At 39.5% G+C, this 24,209-nt stretch overlaps 1 protein-coding gene across 1 annotated transcript in view; it reads left to right on the top strand.

Annotated features, from left to right (window-relative positions):
• Positions 1 to 20,280, top strand: part of CTPS2 (CTP synthase 2) — a 96,916-nt gene extending 76,636 nt beyond the window's left edge. Inside the window, 7 exon segments of the mRNA XM_042456986.1 lie at positions 2,176 to 2,272; positions 8,225 to 8,280; positions 10,496 to 10,592; positions 14,684 to 14,828; positions 15,799 to 15,804; positions 16,233 to 16,298; positions 19,763 to 20,280. Coding sequence (XP_042312920.1) covers positions 2,176 to 2,272; positions 8,225 to 8,280; positions 10,496 to 10,592; positions 14,684 to 14,828; positions 15,799 to 15,804; positions 16,233 to 16,298; positions 19,763 to 19,784 — 489 coding nt within the window. The 3' untranslated portion in view covers positions 19,785 to 20,280.
• Positions 20,281 to 24,209: the final 3,929 nt, after the last annotated feature.

Here is a 24,209-nt window from a genome sequence, read left to right on the forward strand (position 1 = left end):
AAAATTACAAAAACTATCTCCATGAAAAGAAATGTATTTCAAGTGAATTTAGGTGAACTGAACACCATCCTTATTTTTGAGTTTTCCCATATCAGTTGAAGAGCTGTAACAGAAGCTCATCTCTAAGTCTTTGAAAAATCAGAAGGAATGCAGGTGGCAACCAGGAGAGTGTTTTCCCCCTGGTGGGATCCTGTTTGTGGAATGTGGATGTGGAATGTCCTTTGCAGACCGATTCATATCGTGCCATCATTTCAACACAAGACAGAAGCTTTCATATTTTTCCAGGCTTTTAAACATTAACTTCTGGTGTTTTGCTTGGAGTTTTTCTTCTTCTGCTATACTGTTTTTCCAGTGACTGTTTATTTTTTGTTGTATTTCTATTTTTACTCCCTTAAGCTACTCTGATAGTACAAATAGATCTTTGAAAGAATTAATTTCAGAAAATACATAAGTACTCTACATATTTTGGATACGTGAAGCTTTAAAAAAAAATACAGCCAAAAATAGAATAGAATAGAATAGCCAAAGGAGAAATTATAGTATCTAATTTCTCTTTCCTCCCCTACAAGTATCATATACAGATACTTGTCCTTATATTTCTCTTTCTTTTATAAGAGTTAACCCTATCTTTCTTTTCTGGTGCTGGTTCTCAGTTTGTTACGTTTAGTACTGCCTTGATTGGATTATATCTCCTGTATGTATATGGAAAGTTTAAATATGAATGACTGTGTCTGAGCAAGAGTAACATTACAGTGTGCTCTTTAGTTGAGAATTTTTAGAAATGTTTTTGCTTCTGAAGCTCCAGTTTAGTAATACTTAAAATATTTCTGTAATGGTAGCACTTAATTTGAATCCCAACTCAGTTTAAATAGCTATAGGTAACACTTGGGGATGTGATATTCACAAATATTATGTGAAAAGTGCCCACACAAATCACATAGAAGTGTAGCCATATTTTATTCCTTTCTATATCCTTTGCTTTTCCAGTTGTAAGATTTTAAGGTTCCAATTTTATAGCCATTTATATGTGAGTAAGCCCCATTGAGTTCTGTGGGGCTCACTTACAGGTAAGCTTTCATAGGATTTGGGTTGCAAGGTGTTTAACTTTGGCTGAATCATGCCCATTATTTCTTGCAAAAGTTTTCCAAAACTCAGAAGATGGACATGGTTAATGTATTTGGCACTGAATCTTCTGATCAAGATCAAGAAACAGTACCATATCAGTAATTTACAATATACATAAAGGTTTCAAGTAAATTTGGGACTCCTCCAGGACTTTATACATCCTGGACAATTGTCAGGTTAATTTTTTGAGGGCTCTCTTTCAAACCCCCAAATGTTATTGTTAGGGAAATGCCTAACAAGGGCTTGGTTGGTAGCTTCAATTGGTCTGTCATCATCCCTTCTTTTACATCTGGGTTATGACACTGATCTCAAATCAGTAAAAGAAAGACTGTGGATATTGCTTTGGACTCATTCATATTCATCCTGCTCACTAAGCATATCACACAGCATGGGCGTTTTCATCTAGTTGAGTATTTAAAGAATGTGACTGTTGGTAATTATAGTTGACTTTTTACCAAGGCCAGATTTAATGCTTTACCCTATGAAATGCTCCAAGGTAGATTTGCTGGTGTCCTTTATACTGCAAAATTATGTTCCTGCAGAACTTTGGAAGCAGAACCCATGAAGCACATACTTTTATTTTGTGGATTCTACACGCAGGCTCATCAACATATGATTAACCCATTAATAGCAAATCTACTAAGAAAATTGGCCTAATTTTATGTGAAATTCTTATTAGAAGATAAGATTTCCAATGTGACTTTAGTGGTTGCCATGTTTTTAACTGAGGTAATCAGGATCAAAGAACTTCTGTGCTAAAAGAAAATGTGTGAAATAAGCTTTGTCTGTATAAATTGACCAATTGTTCCTTGTGCGAGTTATTGATTTTATGTGGTGAATTTTAGTAATGGACTGTAATAAAGAATTGTCATTGTTGTATCTCATATTGTATCCTCTGGGATTCCTGTATAGTATCCTTTTGAATTTATTTTATAGTATACAACATTGTTTTACTCTTTCATTGTTGGGCATTGATCTTGGTTTTTATGTGCCTTCTTTTGTCCAAAATATAGATAACACAAATAAAAGTAAATATTTTTCTTTGCTAAGGTCATTGATATGCCTGAACACAATCCTGGAGACATGGGAGGTACAATGAGATTAGGAAAAAGGAAAACCATCTTTAAAACAGAAGATTCTGTTCTACGTAAGTTGTAACTCCTTTGTAAAATCGAAGGCTTTCATGGCTGGCATCCATAGTTTTTTGTGTTTTTTTTTTTCTGGCTATGTGGCCATGTTCTAGAAGCATTTGTTTCTGATGTTTTGCCAGCATCTGTGGCTGGCATCTTCCAGCTACAGATGCTGGCGAAACAACAGAAACAAACTCTGTGTGCCATAGGCAGGTTTACTCTTTTATATTTATTGTTTTTATGTACAACGCTGTGTAAATCTACAGCGCTATATAAATAAAGAAGAATAATAATAATAAGTCTAGAACATGACCACATAGCCAGAAAAAAAAACATAAAAACTATGTAATTCCTTTAAAATATTGCTGACCACAGCAGAAATGCAAAATACATAAAATCAGTTAGGTATTGAAAGCTTTACTAAAAAGCCATGCTTTGACGTGGCGCCAGAATGACATTAGTATTGATGCCAGTTGGCTTCTTGGGGAGGATGTTCTATAACAGATGCCACAGCAGAAAAGTTTTGCCCCTACTGATGAGACACAGTAAAGGACACCTCTAGCAGACCTCTATTCACAGACAGATGTAATTATGTATTAAAAATTAATGAGAGAAATTCCTATAAAGTTACAGGATAAGGGTAGTCTATCAAAAAAGTTGAGGCTATCCATAAAACCATGCAAAGACAAACATGTTGAATGCTAAATCTAAAAATGCAGTGGGTCTCACAGTTGGCAAAACTAAGACATGAGAGAAGGTCTATTTTGCTACTAGGCCTCCTAGTGTTGGAATTCCTCCCCCTTAAAATCCCACTTGGAGCCAACACTGCTGTCATTCCCAAATGACGCACCCAAATCAATCACACCCAAATAAAGCCTGACTCTTCACCAAAGCTTTTTGGGTGTGATTGGTTTTTTTTTTTTCAAATTTATATATGTGAGTGGTTTTAGATTGTTTTAAACTCTTTTAAATGGTTCAAGCTGTCTTGTTTTAAATTTTAAATGACTGAATATAATTTTAATCTTTTAAAGTTGCTTTGTTTTAAACTGTTTAAACTTTTTTATTGTACTATATTTTGAGATGCTTGAATATAGCATGGGATATAAATATTTTAATAAAGGAATAAAAGCATCTGGAGAATATAAAAAAGTATACCAGTGTCATACTTGAGCCATTTAACATCTGGTGTGTCCATAGCATTGATAAAATATATGAAGAATCCATGACTTCATGTCTTATCCTTCTGTTTCTGTTATGTGAGATTGAACCACTTGTGACATAGTGAATAGAAAATCTCAGGGTTTGATCAGCCTATTTGCCTCCTTGCTATAGGTGAGCAAACATTTGCTTCCCATTTGACTAGCACCCATGCTCCTGTCAGAAGCTTTCTGTGTGGGAAAGTACCTCTCTTTGCTCTGTTCTTCATGGAAAAGGGTGCTTTTCCTCCTGCCAGAGAACCTTTTCTAATATATCTATGGCCTGTTACAGACTGCCAAAATAAAGCTGCTTTGGATCTCTTTGGAGGTATGCTATTTAAATGATGCATGAGTCCTAAGAGTCCGGAGGTCACGCCAAAGCCACACTCCATTCCTAAGCACTGGAGTGCAGCTTTGGGGCAGCTTCCGGATTCTTAGGATGTATGCATCATTTAAACAGCATACCTCCAAAGAGACCCGAAGCAGCTTTATTTTGGCAGTCTGTAACAGGCCTATGTATCTGTCCAGGACTGCAGCCAGCACTCACAGACACACACCAATAAGAATAGCTTAGCCCAACAAGTGGAAGCAAAACACAGACCTTGCAAGGAGTAAGCATGAGAGCAATCCGAGAAGTCAAGCCGAGGTCAGGATACCAGAAGTCAAAGCAATCCGAAAGCCAAGCCGAAGTCAGGATACTGGGAGTCATAGTGGTCAAAGCAGTCCAAGGTCAAAGCAGCCAGAAGATAACAAGGGTCCAGTCCGAGGTCAAAGCAACAAGGAATCAAGATACAAGAAGCCAGTGCTAACAGCAATCACGCCAAGAGATCATGCAATAAACTCTGGCAAACAGTGATGGTCTCTCTCAACAGTTTAAGTAAGGGAAACTCTCCCCCATGCCACCTGAGGCTGGTTGGCTGATTGCCTCTCTGCAATCCTCTTGGGTCTGCGCCTGCAAGCACTCTCAGCCCTTCTCTCTTTGAACGTAGGCACCTCCAGGCAAGCTTCCTCCCCAGAGTCACCATTAGGCTGTTGCACCATAGGAGGCCCCTCTCTAGCACTAGGACCTGGTTGGGCCTCCTCCTCTGGGGCTGGGAGAGCACAGCTGGGACCTGGCAGAGCAGGATTGCCACCTAGTGTAGCCTCAATCAGCTCTTGCTCTGGAGGAGGCTCATCCTCCTCCTCATCCTCCGAGAGCTGATCTTGGCTGGCCATGACAGTATATAGAATAGAATAGAATAGAATCATAGAGTTGGAAGAGATCGCAAGGGCCATCCAGTCCAACCCCCGGCCATGCAGGAAATCCAGATCAAACCATCCCCGACAGATGGCCATCCGTTTGAAGACCTCCAAGGAGGGAGACTCCACTACACTCCTAGGAAGTGTGTTCCACTGTCCAACAGCCCTTACTGTCAGGAAATTCCTCCTAATGTTGAGGTGGAATCTCTTTTCCTGCAGCTTGCATCCATTACTCCGGGTCCTAGTCTCTGGAGCAGCAGAAAACAAGCTTGCTCCCTCCTCAATATGACATCCCTTCAAATATTTAAACAGGGCTATCATATCACCTCTTAACCTTCTTTTCTCCAGGCTAAACATACCCAGCTCCCTAAGGCGTTCCTCATAGGGCAAGGTTTCCAGACGTTTCACCATTTTAGTCGCCCTCCTTTGGACACGCTCCAGTTTCTCAATGTCCTTTTTGAATTGTGGCGCCCAGAACTGGACACAGTATTCCAGGTGGGGCCTGACCAGAGCAGAATATAGCGGCACTATTACTTCCCTTGATCTAGACACTATACTTCTATTGATGCAGCCTAAAATCGCATTGGCCTTGTTAGCTGCCACATCGCACTGTTGACTCATGTTCAACTTGTGGTCTACTTGGACTCCTAGATCCCTTTCGCATGTTGTCTCCTTAAGCCAGGTGTCCCCCATCCTATATCTGTGCATTTCATTTTTTTCGCCCTAAGTGCAGTACCTTACATTTCTCCCTGTTGAAGTTCATTCTGTTAGCTTTCTAGTCTATTCAGGTCATTTTGAATTTTGATCCTGTCCTCTGGAGTATTAGCCATTCCTCCCAATTTGTTGTCATCTGCAAATTTGATAAGTATTCCCCCAATTTTTTCCTCCAAGTCATTGATAAAGATGTTGAACAGTACTGGGCCCAGGACAGAGCCCTGTGGGACTCCACTGGTCACTTCTCTCCAGGATGAAAAGGTGCCATTGTTGAGCACCCTTTGGGTTCGTCCGGTCAACCAGTTACAAATCCACTTAACAGTTGCCTTGTCTAGCCCACATTTTACAAGCTTGTTTGCAAGAATGTCATGGGGAACTTTGTCAAAGGCCTTACTGAAATCAAGATATACTATATCCACAGCATTCCTTTCATCTACCAAGCTGGTAATTTTATCAAAGAAAGAGATTAGAATAGATCATTCCCAACACCTTCACAGTGATGTTTGTTTTGAAAATGCTAGAGGGCCTTTTTGGTGGTTCCTCCCAGGCTTTGAAACTGCCTTCTTGAGACAGCATGGCTGGCTTTCTCCTTGCTGTCTTTATATTGCCAACATGCCACCAGTGCTTTTTCCAAAAAATACAATTTGTGAGACAGAATAAAATTATTCCCCCCTCCACACACACACACACACACAATAAAGAAGGAAATAGTACAGTTCTTCTTCCTCTTCTCCTTGAGCCTTTGCAACAGAGAGCAGCAATAAAGTGCTGTTTTTATCCTTCTCAAAATGCCAATTGTATAACCAGTTTTTCTATTTTCCAGCACGTGGAATTGTGCCTGGAAACATACTGGGAGCCAGTGGAGCTGTTTTAACAGGAGAGTAGTATGGTCTTTGTATTTTGCTCCAGTTAGCATTCTGATTGCAGCTCTTTAAACTAGCTGAAGCTTCTGAACATTCTTCGAAGGTAGCCCCACATATAGCATGTTGCAGTAGTCCAAATGGAATGTAACTAAGGCATGTGCCACAGTGGCCAGGTCTGACCTATGAAGGGATGGGCTAAAGCATGGTTCATTGTGACTATGCCATCTCAGTCTACAAGGATCATCTAATCCAACTCTCTGCCCAGCAGGAATGCACTACTGAAGCATTCTTGAAAGATGTCCATCCAACCTCTGTTTAAAGGAGCTTAGGGGCACTCCTGAATCCAGTTTTGCCATTGGAACTGCAAGTGGCTGCAGTAGCTCAAGATAATGATGATGATGATGATAATAATAATATTTATTTATACCCCACTCTTCAGCCAAGGCTATCAGAGCAGCTTACAATTTGTTAATTAGACATTTCTCTGCCATCAAGCTTACAATCTAAAAAAAGACAAAACACAAAAGGAGAAGGGAATGGCAGTGGGGAAGGAGGAAAGTCCAGCAGATCTGCTTTCTCTTGGAGGCTTGTTGGAGCTGGCTTGCCTTTCTCTCCCTCAAGATGGTGGATAGAAGGAGAGCCTTCTGCTTTCATGGCTCATTCCAGTTCCAGCTGCTTTGCCAACTGTAGTTTTCCCTGAATTGGTATAACTGCCTATTTACAGTGGACCATGCTACAGTGGACAGCACACTTACATGTGGTTACCTTGGAGACATCTTAAATAGGAGACCACTAGGAATCTCAGGGCTAGGGATAACTTTTGCCTGAAGTGCTAGAGAGATAATGCTGCCTGCCTATCAGAGTTGCTAGTGCTGGGTTAGTCTGAACAATGGCCTGACTCAGTATAAGATAGATTCCTATGTGTTTTTAATGTAGTCTGGATCCAGCTGATAGAAGACTGAACCCAGGACCATCATGCAACCCATATGTTTTACTGCTGTCATTGATAAGCATAACTGGAATAACTTACCTGCAAAATTAATCTAAACTGTAACCGAAAATACTGTCTACTGTTCCAGAACACTTCAAAGCATAGTGAGGAGGTTATTGGCTTACGTCAGTGCAGCAGTTTCCAAGTAGTAGAAATAATGTTTAGAATGAAATATGCACTCCAGGCACCAAAAATGTATATATAATTTTATTAAACACAACCTAAAGAATCATTAAAATTGATGTTATTTCATTTTTATTTTCCAGAACATCAATAATTATAGTTGCTATTTCCTTTATATTTAGTATAATATTAATAAACGGTTGTCTTAACTATGTGCTTTATGTACTCATCTATAAGTCTAAAAATTTATGCCCAAAAATTGACCTCACAATCCCAGGTCGACTTATTTAGAGGTCACTATGGTAATGTGACCTCTTTCAGATTTCCCCATGCCGTTTATTTCTCTCTTGAGCCAAGCAGGAAGAGTCCTGGGTAATTGATTGATATTGCTGTTTGTTTAAGAGTTCCTCTCCTGCCCGCGTGCTTCACTGTTGGGGGATTGAAAGCTGAAGTGAAAGCTGAATGCTGAAGCAAAAAGCCTCAATGAGAGTGCCTCGGGCTGCACACAAACATATACTGAAGGAGCCTCCAAGTTTTACCCTCGACCTATTCATGGGTCATGGCAAAATCCATAATTTTGGCTCCAAAACCTGCCCTCAATTTATACATGAGGTCGACTTATAGTCGAGTATATATGGTAACCATTCAGAATTCTATACATGTAACGTTGTCTTCAGGGGCACTCCTGACCATATTTGTCTTACAATGTTACAGTATAGAAACAAAACCCATAATACTATTCATGCTAATATCACAATACAGTACCTTCCACTATAATACAGGAAGGTAAAAATAGGCTGCTAGGAGCAACAAAACAAATTGAAAAACTGTGTTTCATTTTAGGAAAACTCTATGGTGATCAGATTTTTGTAGAAGAACGACACAGACATCGCTATGAGGCAAGTAAGAGCTAACATATGGCAGATAGTTGTTTGACTATAAAACAGAATTTAGAAGTACACATTGTGGTTTATCTTAGAAACAATGTTGTGGCTACTGTATATAGCATTATCATCATGCTAACCTTCACAAAACTACAATTCCTGGCATTCCGTAGCATTGAGCCAGGGCAGTTAAAGCAGTATCAAACTGGATTATTTCTGCAGTGCAGATGCAGCCAAAGAAGATGCAGATCTGTGACTGTCACTTTTCTTCTCCTGCATGGTTTTTTAAGCATCTTTGTCTCATGATGAAGTCATAGGCTTCAAAGTTAGTATGAAATCGTAGAATCATAAAGTTGGAGGAGCCCACAAGGACCATGCAGTCCAATCCTTCTGCCATGCAGGAACATGCCGGAATATTTTGTGCCTAATTTTGTCTTGTTTAATAAAGATATCACCACAGCGTGTAATTTGCATTTAGCTAACAACATATTTCCTTTCATAGAAGTTTTCTTTAAAAAGTGCTATGTCTCAAGTCAGTTGTGCACGCGCTGGTAACCTCACGCCTTGACTTCTGTAATGCACTCTACATGGGGCTACCCCTGTGCTTGACTCGGAAATTAAAGCTGGTTCAAAACATGGCAGCCAGGCTTGTCTCAGGAACATCTAGGAGGGACCACATTACTCCGGTTTTGAGGTCCCTCCACTGGCTGCCTATCAGCTTCCGGGCCCAGTACAAGGTGTTGGTTATCACCTTTAAAGCCCTAAATGGCTTGGGTCCAAGCTATCTCAGGGACCGCCTCCTCCCATACAATCCTCCCCGCGCTCTCCGGTCCTCTGGGAGGAACTTACTGCAGCCTTTAAAATCTAGGCTTGCGGCGACCTCCCAGAGGGCGTTCTCTGCTGTCACCCCCAAACTCTGGAACGACCTGCCGAATGAGATTCATCAGATAATATCATTAGACAGCTTTAAAAAAGCGGTCAAGACGGATCTCTTCCGGCAGGCCTTTCCAGATTAACCATCCTGGCCCAGGTTCCCTGATTCCCTCATTCCTCCCGTGGCCCCATCTTAGTGATGGTTGAGGATCAACAGAGGGATATCAGGGTTTTTAGTTTTTAATTGTTTTTATGCTTTGATATTGTGTTTTTAATATGTCATACTGTTTAATACTGTCTTAAGGGGGGAGGGATAAAGTGTTTTTAATTGTTATATTTTATATTTTATTGTTATCAACCGCCCGGATTGGTTTCCCATAGGGCGGTATACAAATAATTTTTTTTATTATTATTATTACTATAATTTGTTCTGTTTATCAACAAGCTCACTTTTGATCCAAGAGCTGGCAAACAGAAGATGTCTCTCTGCTGCTAAGACTCTTTATGCATAGGCGGGGGGTGGGGAGGAGCATGGGGAAACTAGTGCCTTGAATTCTGAGGCTTCTTAAAGTACAGGAAAACAGGAGAGGGCTCTCTGAAGCAAGAAGTAAGTCTGAAGTTATGAAGGTCCAAAACAGACAGGCAGGAAAGGCTTCTGGCTGCTCTGAGGGTGGGGGATGCAGACATTGCATGCCCCCAGAGAGGCTGGAAGCCACATGGAGAGCGTGCCAGATGGGGAAAAGCGAAAAGCCAGTCCTTGCCAGCAGCCCTTTGAGGGCCACGGCAGAGGCTGGCTTTGGGACCATGACAACTTGTCACAGTGCTCCCATGCTGATCAGAATCTGACTGGGGATCAAGCAGCCACAGGCCACTCCAAGCTGCCAGTCTGCTTGACCCCTAAGTCTAGTAAGATTCCTGAAGTTAAAAGTAGGGGCAGGAAAACACTTAGGGCCCTTTTGGGATATTAATTATCCATTCAGTGTTTAGTTTAGCTAGAGAGCAGGAAAGGAGTATCTGAGGAACTGTTCGTAGGGCTTCTGGGACAGGAAAAGATAGAAAAGCCATGTTAAAACAGGAGAGGACTAAGATGCTGCTGTTAAGGTTTCTGAGATGGGAAAACAGGAGAGAGTTTTCTGAGCTTTGGATGGAATCTCAAGTTTAAAAAAGAGGTGAATAGGCCTCTGAAGTCCTTTTTGAAGGTATTAGGGCACCCATTAGCTAGTCACAGATAAATAATACCCACATCCAGTGCCAATGCAGATTTACATCTGGATGTATATTCCACCAGTATTATGATATTGACCCAAGAATTTTTGCAGAAATCTGTTTATCTTCTTGTTGCTTTCCCCTTTTTAAGGTAAATCCTGAGTTGACTCACTTCTTTGAAGAGAAAGGCTTGAAATTTGTTGGCCATGACACTGAAGGAAAACGAATGGAGGTCATTGAATTGGATGGTAAGGACTTCAACAAGGACTTCAGCTCATGGAAGATGAAGTGTTTATTGCACAGAAGCATATTTAAAACTCATTGATCATTCAGAAATCTGTTTCTGTACATTTAACATTGTGAAAGAACAAATCAGATAAAGGAGAATTGAGTTGTTATTTTAGAAATTCAGATTCATGAGAAGTCACTTATTGGGCCACTCATGTTACAATCTCAGCAGTAGAAAGTAGTATCTATTTAATGGTACAGTAATATCTATCAGTAGAAAGAAAGTATATAGCTGAGCTGTCATCCAGACAGGCCAGCTGGAGGAATGATATCCTATGGTACTTTGTTCTTTAAGGTATATAACTGTAAGGAAGTGAAGCACGATCTGTTGAATCTTTCCCTTTTTAGTTTCACTAATCACTGAAGAGGCTAATGAAATCATGAACCATTTAATAGAATCATAGAATCGTAGAGTTGGAAGAGATTGCAAGGGCCATCCAGTCCAACAACCTGCCATGCAGGAACTCCCAATCAAAGCATCCCCAACAGATGGCCACCCAGCCTCTGTTTAAAGACCTCCAAGGAAGAAGACTCCACTACACTCCGAGGGAGTGTGTTCCACTGTTGAACAGCCCTTACTCTCAGGAAGTTCTTCCTAATGTTGAGGTGGAATCTCTTTTCCTGTAGCTTGCATCCAATGTTCCGGGTCCTGTTCTCTGGAGCAGCAGAAAACAAGCGGGTTCTCTCATCATTGAACAGTCCTATCAAGATTTAAACAAGGCTATCATATTACCTCTTAACCTTCTCTTCTCCAGGCTAAACATCCCCAGCTCCCTAAGTCGTTCTTCATAGGGCATGGTTTCCAGACCCTTCACCATTTTAATCGCCCTCCTTTGGACATGCTCCAGTTTCTCCACATCCTTTTTGAATTGTGGTGCCCAGAACTGGTCACAGTATTCCAGGTGGGGCCTGACCAAAGCAGAATAGAGTGTCACTATTACTTCTCTTGATCTAGACACTATACTTTTATTTATGCAGCCTAAAATTGCATTGGCCTTTTTAGCTGCGGCATCACACTGTTGACTCATGTTCAACTTATGGTCTACTTGGACTCCTACATCCCTTTCACATGTAGTCTTGTTCAGGCAGGTGTCCCCCATCCTATATCTGTGCATTTCATTTTTCTGCCCTAAGTACAGTACGGTAAAATGAAATGCACAGCTATAGCATGGGGGACACCTGGCTGAATGAGCCTACATGTGAAAGGGATCACATTTTTGTTTAACATAGATTTGCCATGTAGTTCAAAGCTCTCACATACCAGAGAAAGAACTAATTTCATTTTGTGGCTGCAGAATTTACTAACAAAGAACCACTTATTTTCAACTAGTCTTAAAGATATATGTTAAGGCTAATGGGAGTGGGATGGGGTTAGAGAATAGAGCTAATAGCTTAAAAACAGTACATCTTACATATTTGTTTATTTGAAATATTTATAACTTAATTTTCCAAACAAATCTGAATAGTAGCTAATAATTGGTCTTTATAGAGTTCAGTTACACTCATTTATACCTCTAGTTTGCTGCTACTTATTAAAGCTAAACGTACACATTTGTTTTCAGTGAATGCTAATTTCCAAATTGAAAATCTTGATAAAATGTGCCCAAATATTATGAAGCATGAATTTTATCCCTGCTACTTGCTTATTTCAGAATTTACGGATGTATGTATATTTTGCCATGAGGTTATAAAGATATTAAAAGCAGAAGAATAAATACAGAAATTTAAAAACAAACATAGAAAATAGACATATTCAAATTACATTAAAATATAAACATATGGTTATGAAAACCTGAAGCGCTATATAGTGGGCCCTTGTTCTCCGCTGAAGTGTGGTTCCAGGACCCCTTGTGGATACCAAAATCCATGGATGCTCAAGTCCTATTATATAAAATGGTGTGCCTTATATAAAATGGCACACCATATCCGTGGATATGGAGGGCTGATTACAACTCCATTAGGTACCCTTATATAATACAAGTAACTACAATATAACCCCATAGGGGATACAGCCCCAGACTTGGTTTAGATATGCAAAACCATGGATAGTAGTTGCCAGACCAGAAGACAGGAGGCACTACTACCCGGCTCCTGCCTGCTTGCCTGTCCACGCACCCTCTTTGCCTTATTTCTGGCAGGGCTTGGTGAACTCCTCATGTATCCTTTTTCATCCCTGCTAGTCGCAGGATGAGGAAGATAGGAGGGCTGCCACCTCGCTGCTGCTACCACCCACCCTTTGCTTTGCACAGCAGCCAGCTAGCCAGCTGCATTTGCCTTGGCTTTTCCGTGCTTGCCCCTGCCTCTGGTTTGTATTTCTTGGCTGAGGAAGTAGACAGACACTCCTTCTTTGACTGAGAGAGTTGCAGGGGGAGAGGAGAGGTTGTACCAAGCTGTTCAACGCTCTTGGTGGTGGGTGCTGCACTCTCCCAAGGTAAATTCCAAAAAGAGTGGTGACTGAGCGTCAAGTAGCCAGCCTTCCTTCCTCTTGTTCTCACATTAAAGAAAGAAGCCATCACCAACAGAGTTGTACAGTTTTGTGCAGTTGGCACAAAGAGCCTCTCTTGATGGAGGAATGAGTGTCCATCTCCTTCTTCAGCCAAGAAGTGCAAACTGGAGATGGTAGCAAGTGGGGCACAGCTACGGCAGAGTCTGCTGGCAGGCTGGCTGCTGTGCAAAGCAGGGGGAAACTGCAACAAGTGGCAGCCCACATCATCCTCATCCTGCAATAGGATAGGGGGTGAGATGGGGAAGGGCATACAGGGAGAAGGAAGAAAGGAAGGAAAGGAGCCCAGTGGTGGCACTGTTCCCCCCCCCCCTTCACCACCTCACACAAGGAAAAGATGAGGAAGGAATCTGCCTGGCAATGGCAGCCATGAATTGTGAGTAAGTGAAACCATGCGTACTGGTCCCATGGATATGGGGATTGTACTGTATTTCTATAATCTCATTTTGCTCTATACAAAATGTAATTTCACATTTTTGAGATATTTCAGACTGGTATGTATTAAATAATTTTAAAGTTCTGGTTAGATTACTCCTGATGTATAGGCTAATGTTCAAAAATATTTCATGTCTTACTTGAAAATGTTTATGCACAAAGTACAGTGGTACCTCGGGATACGAAATACCCAGGTTACGAAATTTTCGGGATACGAAAAAACCCTATAGGGAATCATTGTTCCGGGTTACGAATGTTTTTTCGGGTTACGAAAAAACTTTTGGTGCTTTTTTCGGCTTTTTTGCACGGAATCGCGGCTTTTCCCCATTAGCGCCTATGGCAATTCGGCTTACGAAGGCTTTTCGGGTTACGAAAGCGGCCGCGTTACGAATTAATTTCGTAACCCGAGGCACCACTGTATAATGAATATGACAGTGTTTTTAAACAGCATGTTTCTCTGAAAGAAGTTAAGAGATGCAATAAAATCTCTGAAGTTTTTCCAGAATCCATTTTAGGCAGCAACATGTTTCATTAGTAAGAGAAAACAAATCAGCTAAGCAGTGCAATACATCTGTCTTGTCACAAATGGGCAAGGCTTATGAGCAGATGTAAGAATCCATGTGGTTGATAGGGAGTTGAGATATACTTCAGGAGGGCTTTTTAATTTCAGAGACTGAAACACATCTTCCGTATGATAAGTGTTTCTCACCTGAGAGGCATGTATTGAAAGGGGAAGTAGCTGATTGCAAGGAGGAGATTGAAGCTTATCTCTACTTGCCTCATAGCAGAGAATATTTAGCTGAAAGTATTACAATGGATTGGAGGAAAATGTAGCGTATTTTTTTTTATAAATACACATTTATAAACAGCAAGAGAAAAACAATGCAAAAGCTTACATTTACATAAAATAAGGATTTGTTTCCTGAGATTAAAAATTAGAAGTTATGTGAAATAACGCCAAATACAAGAGAAGGAAAGAATACATCCATACAAAATGATACATAATCATTTCAAACTGTTGTTATATGTTAAATGCATGCCTGTATTTTTTTAAAGTACATTTTTGGAGTAAAGTTATTAGATTCTTCAATTAGCTCTGTGATTTGTCATCAGATCATCCATATTTTATTGGTGTCCAGTTCCATCCAGAGTTTTCTTCCAGACCTATGAAGCCCTCACCTCCCTATCTGGGTCTGTTGCTTGCTGCAACAGGGTCGCTCCGTGCATATTTGCAACGTGGATGTAAATTGTCTCCTAGGTAATAACACTTTTGTCATCTATATAAAGTTCCAGAAAGGAGAAGTCAGTTTGGAAGTACTTATAATTATAATAAGTGTAATATTATTGTTACTGCTACTGCTACAACCACCACCACATATGTTAATAACACCAGATCATGATTTAAAAGATCATATGAGTCCATATATGGCCATTTGAGACTAACAGTTTGTAGGTTAAGGAACCTATTCATCAAACCCATGTAATTATATCATGATTGGCTGAAATAAATAAATAGACATGGGTTTCCATAGGATATTTGTGGAGTTCTCATTTACCAGTAATATGTGTGATAAGATATAGGTGATTCTACTTAAGAAATTTCATTGAATTAGTAAAAATCATTTTGCCCATATCAAGTGGGAAAGAGCAAACTGACCAGTCTCTCAGCCTAAAGTAAGGCTTTGTGAAATTGTCTTAGGAGGATAAAATTTGTTTGTGTGAGAGACAGACATTATTTTAGATGATAAAATTTGATGCACTCTTTTCTAGGAATCATTATAGTAGTTCATGTAATTAGCATATATCAGTAGTGAGATAGCACACAGAATGCAGAAGTGAACTAAGATCTATGTCATAAAACCTTCAACAAAAAACACCCACACAACTAACCCTAAAGGATTTTGAAGTAAAACTTCAGAAAGAAAGCAGTATTTTAGTATTTGAATATACATATATTGACCAAATGTTACAAAGTGTTTTCTATGAGTAACCCACAATCTAGAATTCATTTTGTCTGAAAACAAGAGTATTTATATAGCATTTGACAATGTAAGAGTTTATTATAAAATAATGAAACAGAACCAAAAGTTTCTTTTTAATCATATACTTGGTATTATTATAATAATAGTAACAAAGTTGGGCTGTTAGTATAATCTTTCTGTGGCGCAATAATGCTAAACTGTTTCATAATATCAAGTTTTATTCCACGCTTCCTTGGGTATATTCAGAAAGAGGTAAGTATAACATAATTATTATGATAGAAAAATAAATTCTGATCATAATCACTAAGGGTTTGTCCAGTATGGAAGCAGTTCCTGAGATTAGGTACAATGACAGGAAATTCTACATGGTCTATTTGGTTGTTTTTTGTCTTCTACTTTTTCACTTATTCTTCCTGTTTGTCATTTTTCATCTATTCCTATATACTAATTGTATTTATCCTATTTTAGTCAAAAAGTGAAACCATGCAGCATGAAATGGAGGTATTAGTAGGTCTTGCAGATATATAAAAACAATAGGACAATGCATGAGAGTTGTGTCTGTGAGTCACATGGCGATCGATGTCTCTGTAACAAGGGGAAAAACAGTACAGGTTGGGCCTGGGAACCTTGAGACAAAGAACTGAAAGATTATTTATTTATTTTCGTTCATTTCTGTTCAGTGACAGCTACAGTGACCTCAGTGATGAGAATTTTCCAGAAAAAGATCTTCCAGAATCAGATACAAGGTGAATATCCTTCTGAAGAGCAAAGCAAACACAAAGGAGAAAGGTAATCTGGATGATGTCTTTTTCTCACATCTTTCATGAGAGATTTTCCTCAAAGCAAATACTAGCTTTGGAGAAGCAGACATACACCCTTGACTATTCATTTTGAGTGCCAGTGGAGTGTAGTAGTTTGAATAACTCCAAACTATGACTTTGGAGACCCATTTGGTGGCCTTGGGCAAGTCACATTCTCTCAGCCTCAGGGGAAGGCAAAGACAAACCCACTCTGAACATCTCTTGCAAATAAACCCCATAGGTTTGCCTTAGGCTCTCAAAAGGTCAGAAACGACTTGAAGGCATACAACGTCACCATGAAACAACAGTGCAAATTAAATTAATTTCACTTCTAGACTGTAAGACCAAAAATGTGGAGAGATCAAGAAGTTAAGTGTTTGTCAGTATGTCTGCAAGGCACTGTGTTTATGTTCATATTACCCTAAAACAGTTTTTTGCTGTGTTTTTCATCTATGAACTCACACTTGTCCAGAACTGAGTCCTCTTCATTTGCAAATGTGTGTATTTCCATGCATGAGGAAAAAGAGGAGAGGCATGACTCTACCTTTCTCTGATGCATGTAGAGGGTGACCATCTCCAGTGGTGAGCCACATCTGTCTATGAGACTTTAATTCTCCACTATTCTAAATAGTATGGAGAGCAACCATGGACAGAGGGGGCTGTCTGCTGCAGTCACCTTCTCCACAAGGACAGAGTAAAGGAGGGTAGAGCTAGCCCCATTGTATGCAGGGATCACATGCAATTAGGACAACTGAAGAGAGTTTTGCTGTCCTTTAAATATGAACTTTTCTGGGTGGTTATATTTTTGGTACAGACAGCTGACTTCTTAAAAACCAACACTGTGGTCAGAGTTTCATCTCTGGAGCATATCACAATGGCCTTACTTTGTGCCATATATCAAGAGCCTCTCTGTTAACTTTCAGGCTACAAAATGAAGACGATAAGGGTGATTTGATGTGTTTTGGACTCCTCTCTTACTCTTTGATCTGATACTTGCCTTCTTTATGTATGAGACAAACTTTTGTCAGATATGTGTCTAGCCAATTCATTAGGGGACACTTAAAAAGTGATTGATATTTTCTTCTCTTTTTTGTTTTGTGGACACAGTAACTTTCATTTCAAGATTTCTTTGTTAACCTATTTTTCAAAAGTTATGCTTGTGTACTGACAGGTTGCATTTGATTATGTGGAAATAGGTTTTTATAAATAGACTTCAGAAACACCTGTTTTTCCCCCATCTATTGCCCTCGATTTTCTGTTTTCATCCGTTTGGCTCAGCATATCTGTCACATTTGAATAGTGTGTTGCAAGGAAGCAAAACATGGTTATATCAAATTTAGCTTTTTCTACTGCTTAAGGCAATTTGTATTTTTTTTTCTTCAAATGGAGTTGTTCACAGGATTAAGTTTCTGTGTCAAGTCATGTAGCAGTCAAAACATGAAAGCAGCCTAAATGGCTTCCTCTCACCTGACTTCACCCTCCATCAGACCAGATGCTGAATGAGGCAAGTGACTCCAAAGTAGAAATTGTTTATTAGTCACATGGATCTTGTTTCCAAAAAAACTCAGAGAGAATGTAGACATCACATTCTGTAGTGTAAGTAGGGGAGGCAGGTCACCATATTTCCTTTCCACTTGCTTCAAGGACAAAGCATTTGGTTATCTATTTATAGTCCAATAGGAATAGTAGGAATAGTAATTACACATGTAAAGAAGAAGGTTGCATAGTAGCAATTCTTTTTTCATCCACTTTTCCAAGATTTTAAAAGAATCAAGTGGAATAAAAGTCATAATTGGTAAGTTTATTCTGAGGTGCGGAGTCTATTGTGTTTCAAAGCCATTAGAAAAGACTAATATCGATGCAGCTGCTTTCCATATGTCTTGTGAAGATCCCCGTGTTCCAGACAATCCTTTTGCTGCCCTAGAGAAAAATCAATTCCATTTAAACATTGTAGCTTTTTAAAAATTGCATAAAACACTGTCTCATCCTGCCTGACGATTTCCAGTGAATCTGTTCGCTTTTAACTAGATTTTGCTAGCAGGAAAGTATGGGGATATTTTAAATAAATTTCTAAATCCCTTGAAAAATGTCATTAACTTTAAGAGTATGTTGTTTATAAAATACAAAAATGTAATAGTCAAATTACATGACTGGTACATATTTTTTGGGGTGAAGATGTTTTGTTCATACTTGAGAAATTTGATGCATTATAATTGTCTGTTTCTGAAGGGATGCCAAATATGCATACCTTTCCATTTTGGTCTTCACTACTGTATCCAGTTGATGAGTCTCCTGACAGAAAAAATGTTGAAAGAAATGTTGTTGACATGCAGTACCAGCCTAGTAACTGGGGGAACTCTATGACAGTGTTATAGAGAATGTGCCTGTGTGATTGCATTATATTGGATTGAAAACAGGGGTCAACAAATGCCAACTTGGTATATCAGCTAAGATCCTGTCTTTCATTCCAACTACTGTACTTCCTTACTCCCCTAGCATGTTCCTAGTATTTCTGAAAGACACCCAAATTTATTTACTTTGTGCTATAATGAGGAAAAGAGAAGAGAAGAAAATGTAGGCACCTCTGAGGTGTTTGGGAAGTTTAGTTCGGACGGGGGTTACATTTTCTACACTTCTGTGGGAGTGTAAGACCAGAGCTTGGAGAAGTAACTTTGCCAGACTCTGGAAAAACTACACACTTGTCAGGCTTTCTGGCAAGCACACACTGCATAAGAGAGAGGCAGACTGCAACAAGCAGACTGCAGGGAGGTTTAGATAACTGTAGAAATGTCTGGAGGCTTTTCTCATGCCAAAATGGCCTAGTCCTCTCTGGAATCTCTTTCCTTCTCAGTGAAAGAAGAAAAAATTCTCTCTCTTCCATGCCCATTTAATTGAAAGGGTTGGAGGAATTTGGATACTTTGAAGATAGGGGGAAAATAGATGAAACACATCTTGTTTTTCTTCTTAAAAATAAATCATGTTTTTGTATCTTCATTGAATCCTCTATCCAAGGGCAGAAGGAGAAAAACCTTTGGAGAAAGACAGAAAGAATGGACACATCTCTTTCTCCTCATCTCCAGTGCCTTCTGAAATTGAGAGATGATTCCACTTCTCCCTGAAGCCATTTTTTAAGCACAGAGAACTGTAGGGAGAGATGAGCACAGAAATAGTAAAGTAGAGAAATATCTTCATGGTCACACAAGTGTGAGTATTATATGCTGCCCTGAGTCTCTCAGCAAGAGGGTGAGATGGTCACCACTGATGACATAAAAAGTGGCACACTGTTGATATCTCTTTTGTCTTAAATTTAATGTACAGTATTTGGTTGTTTCTATATCTGTTGCACATAAAATTTTCAGAGATTTGTGAACATGGATTTAAAAACCTAGTTCCTGGCTTTTGTCTCCTAGGATGCTACCTTGTCCCATGTGAACTCAGTCTCATCAACTTAGGACAGTCTTGAGAATGGTACAGCACAGGACCAGGCAGTGTCGGAGTGCCCAGATACCTGATTTATTTTCCCAGATTTCTTTTTATGCTACCCACATTGACCCCCCCTCCCCAAAAATCTCAAAAATAACAAATCATATTGTATTGTAATGCAGTAATGTATCCCCCCCCCCCCCCGCCCCAAGTTTGTCTGATGTACTATTAGGAGAGCAGTATTGTTACCTCATTACCAACAGTCTTGTATGTACTGCTTCTTTGGAGACCCTTTAGAGAGTAGTGGAGATAACTTGGTCAACCAACGATATGCTTATTATTGCACTTTCTTAAGGAAAAGGAGTTCTTTGTAGAATAAGATATGTGTTTTAATTTACTATATTAAGAGACAACTGTGAGAAAGAAATTGCAGAAGGTATCCTGTACTTCAGAGTTCTATATTTTAAAAATGTTTTCCTCCTCTAAATAAAATTTGGTAAATATATTCTTTGACTGTGTTGGGTTTTTTTACAAAATGCATAAAAGAAAATAAGAAGTTTTCTTATTGCTTAGTTTTCTTATTGCTCAGACCAATATATGCTACAGAAGTAGAAATGTGGTGAGGTGAGGGGAGATAACTTCCTTACGTATGTTTTGGGGAAAAAACTGTTTTTATTACATGCCTTGGAGATTATGAAAGTTAATAGTAGTAGATGATTCACTTGATATTTAGTTTTTTTGTGGGTTTGGGTGATGTGGCCGCCTTCCATTTCACATTTGATCTCTGTTACCAGATATTGGTTACTGACATTTCAAACAGGTTAGAGGTTTTTATTTTACATCTGAAGCAGGTTAGATTTTTTTTTAAATGAATTTTAAAACTTTAAACTGACTTTTGAAATGTATTAAAACATTAACTATACCTTAATACTAGCTTAACAAGTATGTTTTTTATATTTAAAATATATTTTAATATATTTTATATATTGTTATATTTAAAGAAATGACTCATTAGGAACCTACTATATAAAAATAAAGGGTGGAAATATTCTTTAAATTATCTTAGAACAGTTATCTAAGTATCTTAGAACAGTTAATTCTATAGCTGGTCATTGTATTTTTTCATTGAATTAAATTATATTAGACTAGCTTGTGGCAGTTAATTCCTGTGAAGGATGCCCCCTTTTGAGAATGCCCCTTGAACATCTAAATGCCTCTTGGATTTGAGCCAGTGATGCTTGCCATCCAGGATGGCTCTTCTTTTTCTTGGCAGTTCAGTATAAACACTGCATGTTGATAGAAAAGGCACAGTGATGGCACCCTCTATCAGCATAGTGTATTGATAGGGTGGACCTTTTCTGTCTACTTAGACAGAATAAAGGCCCTAGCCTTTGGTTGGTTGGCATCTGTCTGCCTTTGTAGGTAGGAATGGATGAGCTGAGCTAATGTAGCATCTTCTGTTGGCCCTCCATTTTCACGGAGGATCCGTTCTGGAACCCCCTCCTGCAAAAATGAAGACTCGACAATATTCAAGCCCCATAGGCTTGAATGGGTTGCGTGCCCATGAGCGCATGTGGGGGGGTGCACCATGGGGTCACGCCCGTTAGGAAATAACGGAAGTTGCCCCTCCATGAGTATTCAAGACCGCAGATCTCAAGTCTGCAAGAAAGGTGGGGCGACTGTACTTGCAAAGACAAATCATCTGAGATTGTTGGGCAATCCTAGAGCACTACCTGGCATCATCCACTGGGATAGCTTCAGGTATAGACTGGACATGACGGAGGGATTTCCCACTTTTCAGCAGCCAGCAGAGAAGCTCTAGTTTTGATTTCCCCCTCTTCCTCATAAATCTTGTACCGTTTATTTGATGGCTTTCTTGATACCCAGTGTAAATGGAGGAGGCTGCTAGCACCCCCCCCCCCCCCCCGCAACATAGCTTTCCTTCTCCTCCTCAGCTTGGAGAGGAGTCACTTCATACACCATGCTAGGCAGCAGAAGAGAAGGGTAAAGCATGTTTAAAAACTAAACTCTGTTGTGATCTGGGGGTGGTATGTCTTTGCCTGCTTTGGTCTGAACCACGTTCTTCCATGCGAATGAGGGTGTTTGCCTTGGGGTGCATACCTTGTTGAATGTTTGTGGCATCACTTCTGAACATGTGGCATAACCTATAATAGAATCTTTATTACAGTCATAGACCAGCACAGGTGGCATAACCTATATGTGGATAAAGTTGACTGCTGTAAAATGAATTAATGTATCAGTGGGGTTAGACTGGCATGTTAAGTAAGAGCTCTGAACATCCACTGGTACAATCACAGAAACTTTGCAGCTAAAGGTGTTGTCCCTGACAAAGCAATTCCTAACTCCAACATATTCATTTGAAGCAGATCAAAACTGTGCCACTTCTAGCATATGAATTTTTTTATGCTTACTTTGGGACTTGCCACAATCAACTCATAAGGAAAAGTTCTTTTTTGTTTTTGCTAACATTACTTACCAGTCATTGCTAATAGTGACGATTTGAGAGAGAGAGAGAGAGAGAGAGAGAGAGAGATGATTTGGATATATATATATATATATATATATATATATATATATGAGATTGCCAATAAAGAGTATTCTGCTTGCTCATTTTTAATTAGTATGTACTGCACTTGTCTACTCAACAAGATTCAAGAAACAGTGACAAAAGCATTTCTTCAGTATCTCTCTGCTCTGCTTCCAAGTGTTATCTTGTATATCTAAAGAACAATGTCAGTAGGTGTTCTTAAAGCTGCCCAGAAACTCAGATTAGTTGACACAACAGCCCTGGAATATACGGTGTGGATATATGTGGCTGTTTGATATGCTCCTGATATGGTGGACATTGTTTAATTTTAATATTTTGATTTTATAAAATGGTTGATTCAGATACTAGGCTATCTTGCTTTGATTTTTAGCATTTTAGGAAACATTGTCTTGGTAATCAACAGAAAGCTATCCTATAACAAAGAAGAAAGAACAAGAAAATGCATGTTTTGCTATATTTGCTCATTTGATCCAGAACTCTCTGGATCACATTAACACACATAATGCCATTTTCAGCAGCATGTATTTGAATAAATTGGCTTTCTAGGCTAGTTGCTCTGAGAGTGAAAAACTAATAAACTGAAAATGGAACCATATTTGAATGTTAATATGAACTAAATCAATATTGAAATATTATTTTGTCAAAACAATACACAGTTATTAATAAACAATTATAAAGTACAAATCCTCTACCCTATGAAAAATAATATTTAATGTTCAGTATGTTTGAAAATAATATTTTTAAGGTAAGCCTTCAGTTCTGTTCATTCTTACATATGAAGGCCACGTGAACTGCTGATTAAATGTACAATAGGACTGAGCTGTATAGTTTACTATTAGGTGATCTGATGACTCCTTTTTTCACAGATTAAGTGTTTAAAATAGAAAAAGAATGAAAAAGACAAGACTGCAATGGGCATGACAATTCATTCAATACTCTTTCAGATATTCATTCTCTGTTTAATCCTATGATTATATTTGCTTGGTGTTATTTATATATAATTGATTATATACTTGAAACTCTCAGTTTTAACATGGTGCAACAGAAGAGTATTTTAATATATTAAAATAAATGAAGCAACCCAAATAATTTCCCCCCTTTCAATACCCACACCAATATTCTTGTTTCTAGCATCTCATCATGTTCCCCCATAGGGAGGAGTCTTTTGCCCTTATTCCGGACCATTTCTTCTTTTCCCTCCCACTTTTGGTTCTGGAAATTGTAGATGCATGCCTTTCCCACAGGACCTTCCTAGGTATTTTAATGAACAGAAGTAATCAGCTTCAGCGGATACGCCAGCTGCATCCCTACCTGGACCAGAGGACCTTGAAACTGTTGTACATGCTCTGGTAACCTCTCGCTTGGATTTCTGCAATGCGCTCTACATGGGGCAACCCTTGTACCATACCCGGAAGCTGCAATTAGTGCAGAATATGGCAGCTCGACTGGTCACTAATACATCTAGGGTCAGTCATATAACTCCAGTGCTTAAAGACCTGCACTGGCTGCCTATTCGCTTCCGGGCGCAATACAAGGTGTTGGTTATTACCTATAAAGCCCTAAATGGCTTGGGCCCAGGGTATCTGATGGACCGCCTCTCCCCATATAATCCGCCCCGCACCCTCAGATCATCGGGGCAGCAACTTTTAAGAGTTCCGGAGGCCAGGTTAGTTTCTACTTCCAGGAGGGCCTTTACGATCTCGGCCCCCAGCCTCTGGAACTCGCTGCCCATGGAGCTCCGCGCAGCCACCTCCCTACTCCAATTTAAGAAGGGGTTGAAAACCTACCTATTCAAACAAGCCTACCCCTGAATACTTCCCCCCAGAATGTGTACTCACCTCCACCCCCCTTCCCTCAGCCAGCAT

This window comes from Sceloporus undulatus, chromosome 3 (assembly GCF_019175285.1).
Source record: "Sceloporus undulatus isolate JIND9_A2432 ecotype Alabama chromosome 3, SceUnd_v1.1, whole genome shotgun sequence".
Taxonomy (NCBI): Eukaryota; Metazoa; Chordata; class Lepidosauria; order Squamata; family Phrynosomatidae; genus Sceloporus; species Sceloporus undulatus.